The sequence below is a fragment of the Cebus imitator genome, unplaced genomic scaffold, assembly GCF_001604975.1.
Source record: "Cebus imitator isolate Cc_AM_T3 unplaced genomic scaffold, Cebus_imitator-1.0 Scaffold8, whole genome shotgun sequence".
Classification (NCBI taxonomy): domain Eukaryota; kingdom Metazoa; phylum Chordata; class Mammalia; order Primates; family Cebidae; genus Cebus; species Cebus imitator.
Window position 1 is genome coordinate 7,900,045 of NW_016107323.1, and position 8,456 is coordinate 7,908,500.

The window sequence follows — 8,456 nt, forward strand, 5'->3', positions numbered from 1 at the left end:
TCTCTCTCTCTCTCTCTCTCTCTCTCTCTCTTTCTTTCTTTCTTTCTTTCTTCCTTTCTTTCTTCTTTCTTTCTTTCTTTCTTTCTTTTTAAGGCAGGGTCTCACACCGTCACCCGGGCTGGAGTGCAGTGGCACGATCTTGGCTCACTGCAGGCTTGATCTCCCTGGGCTCAGGTGATCCTCCCATCTCAGCCTCCTAAGTAGCTGGGACTACAGGCACACACCCCCACAGCCAGCTAACTTCTGTATTTTTTGTAGAGATGGGGTTTCATGATGTTGCCCAGGCTGGCCTCAGTGGTTGTGCTTTTAAAATGTAACAGTTATCATCATATAAAGTTGCATATCTGATTGAACATATGTACTTTTGGTTATTCATTCATCCAGCAAGTATGTATTGAGCACCTAATGTGTTCCAGGCACTGCAGTAGGCCCTGGTAATGTGGCAGTGAACGGAATGACAAAAAGCGCTGCCCTCATGGAACTGCTGTCTTGGTAGGGAGAAACAGACAATAAACAAGCCCAGTACTTACAGAAATTATAGAGTAAATTAGAAAGGGAGACACAGTGTGGGTAAAAAGAGCAGAACAGTGTTTTGGAGCTGGTTTGGGGGCTCGGGCAGTTGGGGAGTTAAGATCTGAATGAACTTATAGGTGAGGGATTGAGCTGTCCAGATCTCTGGGGAAGAATGCTCCAGTCAGCGGAAACAGCACGTGCAAAGGCCCTGAGGCAGCTTGCAAGCAGGCCAGGGTGTCTGGCATGCAGAGGGAGACATGGGAGGGAGAGGGGATGAACTGGGGGGTGAGGGCTGCTGGGCACGTCTCCAGAAGGGATTTTGATCAACTCTCCAAGAGGCAGGGGCTATGGGAGATCTCCAAGCAGGGGAGCAGTGCCATCGACCCAGGTTACTGATGCAATTTACAAAATACTAAAAAGTCTCAATATAAACCCAGGAAGAACCCCATCACCTGGAGAGGGCATCGGTTCATCTTTTTGCCAGAGCTCCCCCAACCCTTGCCCTGTAAAGATCGAAAGACTCGCTTTCTGTTTTTTTCCAAAATAATACTTTTTTCTGATTAGAAATTTTTTTCACAATTTGGAAAATACTAAAAAGTATAAATACAACCTTCAAATCAGAAATAATTCCATCACATGGATATAGCATTCTTTCATCTTTTTGGTACAGTTCTATCTTGCTTTCTTAAAAATTAAAAATTTCCAGCACTTTGGGAGGCCAAGATGGGAGGATCACTTGAGCCCAGGAGTTTGAGACCAGCCTGGGCAACATGGCAAAACTCCATCCCTACAAAAAAATACAAAACACAAAAGGAGATTAGCTGTGTGTGACGGCGTGCGCCTGTAATCCCAACTCCTCAGGAGGCTGAGGTGGGAGGACTGCATGAACCCGGGAGGTGGAGGTTGCAGTGAGTTGAGATTGCACCACTGCACTCCAGCCTGGGCGACAGAGGGAGACCCTGTCTCAAAACAAAACAAAACAAAACAACACAACAAAATACAGGTGCCTTTGGCCAGGTACAGTGGCTCACACCTGTAATTCCAGCACATTAGGAGGCCAAGGCAGGAAGATTGCTTGAGCACAGGAGTTCAAGACCAGCCTGGGCAACATAGTGAGCCTGTGTGTCTACAGAAAATTTAAAAAAAATTAAACAATTAGTCTAGCATGGTGGCATGTGCCTGTGGTCCCAGCTACTTGAGAGGCTGGGATGGGAGGATCGAATTCCAGGCTTCAGTGAGCCATGATGACGCCGTGCACTCCAACCTGGGTGACAGAGAGATGCTTTCTCAAAAAAAGAAAAAAGAAAAAGAAAAACAAAGCACATTGCCCAGCTCCCCTCCGATACCTACGGGCTTCTCTGTGGATGGGCCAGGAATCTGCATTTTAGCCATAGTGTAACCCAAGACCCTCTCCCCTGTTTTATGAATGTGCCGTCATTGACTTAACTGACCTTAGCAGTAGACATTTGGATTGTCCCCAATTGGGGGCCGCTATAAACCATAATACAACAGACCGCCCTGAGGGGCCACCTTCCCCCACCTGTTCTGTATTTCCATGGGACAGACACCCAGGCCTGAGATGGCTCAAAAGGTGTGTGCCTTTTTCTATCAGGGCATGTGGTTTAAGCCCTGTGATTCTCAAAGCTGGTCCATGGGACAGCAGTGGCAGTATCACCTGGGTGCTTGTTAGAAATTCACATTCTTAGGCCCTATCCAGACCGACGGAATTAGAAGCCCTGGGCGTGGGGCCTGGCAATCTGCATTTTCACACGGTTCCCGGTGACTCTGGACAGTATGAGATATGCTCAGGTCCGAGAACGCCTGCGCCACAGCCATGCTGCTCTGTAGCCACCAGCCACGTGTGGCTTTTTAAGTTACATTAACTGAAATCCAACAACATCTAAAAATCAGTTCATTAGAGGTTGGGTGAGGGTGGCTAGTGCCTGTAATCCCAGCACTTTGGGAGGCTGGGGTGGGAGGACTGCTTGAGTTTAGCAGTTCGAGACCAGCCTGGGCCACATAAAAATTAAAAAAGAAAAAGAATAAAGAAAAATTAGTTCCTAGTGACACCAGTTGTATTTCAAGTGCTCAGCACCGTTTTGGCAGTGACTACGGTATTAGCATGGACAGGACATTACCACCAGCACAGACAATTCTATTGACTGCATTGTTCTAGAATTTTCCAGAAGAGACCAAGGCAGGCAGATTGTCTGAGGTCAGGAGTTTGAGACCAGCCTGGCCAATATGGTGAAACCCCATCTCTACTAAAAATACAAAAATTAGCCAGGTGTGGTTGTGCGTGCCTGTAATCCCAGCTACTGAGGAGGCTGGGACAGGAGAATCACTTGAACTTGGGAGGCGGAGGAGGTTGCAGTGAGCAGACATCACGTCACTGCACTCCCACTTGGGCAGCCAGACTTCGTCTCAAAAAAAAAAAGAAAAGGAAAGGATGACTCACCCCCCCATCCCCTTCCATGCTCTCACCCTCCTTTTACTTAAGAAATATCAGAAAAAAAAGAAACACACAGGCATAAGAGGGGTGCAGGAGCCAGGAGTTCAGGGGCTCCTTGAATGGGTCATTGAATTCCTCATCGACTCTTTGAGGCGCAGACTTATTTTTGGGAGAGGCGGGGAGGGAAGAGCTGCTTTTCCTTACGGTCTTGTTCTCTCTGGAGCAGGACGAGATCATGCTCTTGCGATCCCAGCAGAAATCATCCCACGATGACAACCGCTCTGTCCTGAGACAGCTGGAGGTGAGACCAGGCTCAGGAGGGAGGGACGCGGGAGCTTCTGTTGTCTGTCTCTCTGTCTGACGGGAGCTTCTGTCTGTCCGTCCATCGGGTATCTGTCAGTTGATTCTCAGGAGCAGTAAGAGGTCTGCCCCATGACTCGAGGCTGGCCCGGATCATATCCAGACATGTCCTGACCTTTTGTCCCGGGCACCCTCTGCTATGGTGTCATTGTAGAAGTCTGTCTCTTCATCCATCCTAAAGGCTCCCCCGTTTCAGAGAGTCCAGCCCTGGCTCTCGGGCCTGCAATTTCATCCCCGATGGGTTCCTTCCAGATGGATCTCTGCCTCTTTCCTTCTTTCTTCCCCTTGTCCTGCCTGTGCCCTGTTCTCCATCACTAATAACAAATGCACATGTTTCTGAAGTAATTACCGTGGACGAGGTGGCGGGCTAAGAGCTTGGCTTGCGCTTTCACTGGGTCCTGACAGCAACCCGCTGAGGCAGGTGCTAATGATCTCGCGGTTTTACAGAAGCAGAGACTAAGGATCACAGAAGTCACTTGACCAACGTCAGGGAGCTGGGATATTCTACAAGATCTTAGTTTTATTCAACTGCTAATAACAGGGACTCCAAATAACAGTGGCTTAAGCAAGATACAAGTTTATTTACTTTAAGAAATAAGTCTGCCAGCCTGTGAAACCCTGTCTCTACTAAAAATACAAAAATTAGCCAGGTGGTAGTGGCACGAACCTGTAATCCCAGCTACTCAGGAGGCCGAGGCAGGAGAATCGCTTAAGCCTGGGAGGTAGGGGTTGCAGTGAGCTCAGATCACGTCACTGAACTTCAGTCTGGGTGACAGAGTGAGACCCCATCTCAAAAAAAGAAAATAAAAAAGGAAATAAGTCTGGAAATAGGGCTGATATGGCACCTTCATGATGTCATCAGTGATCTGGGTTCCATCTGTCTTTCTGTTTTGCCATCTTTCGTGTGTGACTTACATTCCAAGGGTATCTAATGGTTGCATCATAGCTGCCACAGATCCAGCCATCACATATACATTCCAGATAGGAAGAAAATGGGAGCTGCAAAAAAAAAAAAAAATAAATAAATAAAAGGACTCATTAGCAGTCAGCCAGCTTAAAAGTTCTTTCCCAGAAGTGTCCGTCAATGTAAATAACACTGTATTCACACTTCATTGGCCTCCCCTATTGCAAGAGAGGTTTGGAAATGTAATCAGGCTTTTTGTTATCGACGTATAAGGAAAGGGTGGATAGCAGATGTCTGACAAAGACCTGGGAATTGCGCCCCCGAGCCATATCCCTTCCGTTCTCTGCGGCTTTTTTTCCAGCCTTTTTTCTGTCTGACAGGCCTGGGAGACAGGGCTGGCCACTAGGGTGTTATTCTCTTTTGAGCCACTGGATGGCAGCGAACACATGCTGCCTATTGAGGTGCTCAGAGCGGCATCTCTCGGATATCTGAGTATGGGGAATAACAGGCTTCCAGGCAGGGGCCAGGTCCACGGAGGCCCTCCCCAAGGTGGGCAGGTGCCCGTCACTCGGGGGCACCCAGAATGCAGACTCTTGTTGGGGTTTGGAAGAGGCTGACCAGGCAACCCCAAACATCTCCCCTCCACGGCCCGCAGCCCCTCGGCTGGCTTTTTGTTGCTTTGGCTTTAGCATGACTCGGGGGGCTTCTTTTCAAATCAGATACTCTAAGCAGGCAGGAGGATTGGCTTTTTTTTTTTTTTTTTAGACGAAGTCTCACTCCGTTGCCCAGGCTGGAGTGCAGTGGTGCGATCTGAGCTCACTACAACCTCCACCTCCCAGGTTCAAGCGATTCTCCTGCCTCAGCCTCCTGAGTAGCTGCGGTTACAGATGCTCACCACCATGCCAGGTGAATTTTTAACATTTTAATTTAATTAATAAATGTTTTTTTTGAGGAGGAGTCTGGCTCTGTCACCAGGCTGGAGTGCAGTGCCACGATCTCGGCTCGATGCAACTTCTGCCTCCCGGGTTCAAGCGATTTCCTGCCTCAGCCTCCAGAGTAGCTGGGATTACAGGCGCGTGCCACCACACCTGGTTAATTTTTTGCATTTTTAGCAGAGATGGGGTTTTACCGTGTTGGCCAGGCTAGTCTCCAACTCCTGACCTCAGGTGATCTGCCCGCCTTGGCCTCCCAAAGTGCTAAGGTTATAGGCGTGAGCCACCTTACCTGGCCAGAATTGGTCTTGATAGCAATGGACTCACAGGTGTTTCCCTGCTAAAGATCACTTCCACCTGCTCTATTCTCGAAGCCCTTTAGTACATCATCTCCTCCCCCTTTGGGAGAAGTGGTGGGACCACATGCATCATAGGAGGGATTTGCATAGGAATTAAGCAACCAGGCTCTGGGAGCCTGGCTATGACTTGCAGAAAAGTCACTTCCTAGCTGTGTGACTTTGAGATAGTGACTCAACCTCTCTGAGCCTCAGTTTCCTCATCTGTAAAATGGGGATAATAATCATACCTACTTCTTAGGGCTGTGAAGATTGAATAAAATCACACATGTATACATTTGGCACACCGCAGTGCAGAGGGCTGTACATTGTAGCTGTTATTTCTCATGTGAACCAGAAAAACTCTAAGCCACCCTCACTTTGTAACTAAATCATTGCCCAAGTAGAGTTAAGCTCAAGGTCAAGCCTTTGGATGAGCTCAGGGCGGGGAAGGGAAACATGAGTTTCCTTTTCCTCTCTGGCCTCAACATTGCTCATCTGAAAACTCGGCTGGTTGTGAACTGAGTTCAGATGATGTGAAGTACCCGGAATATTTTTAGGAGCTAGACACGTGTTATCACCATCACATCAAGCTGAATATTGACTTTCAAAAATGAATCCTGTGATTTTTTAATGTGATTTTTAATGCACTTTTATTATAATTTATTTTTTTGAGGCAGAGTCTTGCTCTGTGGCCCAGGCTGAAGTGCAGTGGTGCGATCACAGCTCACTGCAGCCTCCACCTCCCAGGTTCAAGTGACACTCCCAACTCAGCCTCCCAAGTAACCGGGACCACAGGCACACACCAGCACATCCGGCTAATTTTTTATTTTTCATTGAGGCAGGGTCTTGTTATGTTGCCCAGGCTAGACTCAAACTCCTGGACTCAAGTGATCCTCCCACCTCAGCCTCCCAGCATGTGGGGATTACAGGCGTGAGCCCCCATACCTGGCCTAATGCCCCTCTTATTGTCATATGGGGACTTGCAGCCCTGGGGACTGGACATTCAGTAGTCGGGCAGAGGAAGTCGCCTGATGTGCTGGTTGAGAGACCGGGTTCTGTTCCCCGCTTTCTTCTCCTGGCCATGTGCCTTGGACCCTCAGTTTTCTCACCTGCAAAATGGAGGTGTGAATAGGGCCGACCCCTTGTGACCATTATTCAGGGCGGTGCGTGCAGAGTTCACCTGTGGGAATGGGGCCGGTTCATCCAGGGTCCAGTTCACCTTTGCAAGCTGAGATCTCTGAGGCAGAGGCAGGAATCAGTTGAAGGAAGTACCCTAGAATGGAGATCCTCATTCCAGCCATGCGTCAGAATCACCTGGGAGGCTTTAACCAAAACTCCCAGATGCCCAGGCCGCGCCCCAGGCCAATTAAGACTCTGAATCTCTGAGGGTGGGGTTGAGCAGCAAATATTTTGAAAGCTCTCAGGTGATACCAGTGTGAAGCCAAGGTTGAGATCCAACAGGCTGGTGGAGGTTCTCAGACTTTACCGTGAGCCAGGACCGCCTGGAGGCTGGCTAAAACCCAGGTGGCCCTGCCCACCCCCAGGGCCTTTGATTGAGTAGGCCTGAGGTGGGGCCCAAGAATACGCATTTCTAACAAGTTCCTAGGTGATGCTGACGCTGCTTGTCCTGGGACCACACATTGAGAAGCACTGGGCTGGGGCAATGTGTTTTAAACTGTGAATGGCGAAACCAGTTTATTGGATGGTAGCCAGCATTTTAAAATAGTGAGAACAGAACAGAAGAGAAAATATTAGAACACATAATAAGAATATTGGTTTGAGGCTGGGTGTGAACTTCGAGAGGCTGAGGCAGAAGGATCATCTGAACTCAGGAGCTCGGGACCAGCTTGGGCGACATAGTGAGACCTGTCTCTAATTTTATTTTTTGAAAAAAGAATATTGATTTGAACTGGGCATGGTGGCTCACACCTGTAATCCCAGCACTTTGGGAGGCTGAGGTGGGAGGATTGCTTGAGCCCCTTGAACCCAGGAGTTCAAGACCAGTCTGGGCAAACACAGCAAGATCCCATTTCTACAAATTAAAAAAAAAAAAAAGATACTTACCTGGGTAAGTATTATTATGTTACCTGGGTAAGTATTATTATATTATATTACCTGGGTGTTACATGCTTATAGTCCCAGCTGCTCCAGAGGCTGAGGCAGGAGGATTGCCTGAATCCAGGAGTTGAAGGCCGCCGTGGGCAAGGATCACACCGCTGCACTCCAGCCTGGGTGACAGAGCAACACCCCAACTGTATTTTTTAAAAAAAGAATATTAATTTGTGAAACTTCTAAATTCATTTGATTAGATAATATAGATAAATTTACATACACAACATATGTATGTATGTTTGTATGTATTGGCTGCAATGTATTTCTTCCTGTGGACCACGTTTTTTTTTTTTTTTTTGAGATGGAGTCTCACTCTGTCACTCAGGCTGGAGTGCAGTGGCACGATCTTGGCTCACCACAACCTCCACCTCCCGGAAGTGATTCTCCTGTCTCAGCCTCCCCATTAGCTGGGATTACAGGCACGTACCATCATGCCCAGATAATTTTTGTAGTTTTAGTATAGACCAGGTTTTGCCATGTTGGCCAGGATGTTCTCAAACTTCTGGCCTCAGGTGGACTGCCATGTTTAAAAAAACAAGTCAACTGGCTGGGCGAGGTGGCTCACGCCTATAATCCCAGCACGTTGGGAGGCCAAAGTGGGAGGGAGGATTGCCGGAGTCCAGGAGTTTGAGACCAGTCTGGGCAACATGGCAAAACCCTGTCTCTAAAAAAATATAAAAATTAGCTGGGCATGGGGGCGAGTGCTTGTAGTCCTAGCTACTCTGGAGGCTAAGGTGGGAGAATTGCTTCAGCCCAAGAAGTTGAGGCTGCAGTGAGCAGAGATTGGGCCACTGCACTCCAGCCTGGAGCCTAGGTAATAGAGTGAGACTCTGTCTCAAAAAAAA

The 8,456-nt window shown here is 48.2% G+C and overlaps 1 protein-coding gene across 2 annotated transcripts in view; it reads left to right on the forward strand.

The window, feature by feature from the left end:
* The window catches only part of CCDC63 (coiled-coil domain containing 63), a 50,385-nt gene that overhangs the window by 32,695 nt on the left and 9,234 nt on the right, over positions 1 to 8,456 (forward strand). For both annotated transcript variants that reach the window (XM_037743432.1, XM_037743435.1), the window contains one exon: positions 3,192 to 3,266. In XM_037743432.1, coding sequence (XP_037599360.1) covers positions 3,192 to 3,266 — 75 coding nt within the window. The remainder of the gene's footprint in view (positions 1 to 3,191; positions 3,267 to 8,456) is intronic.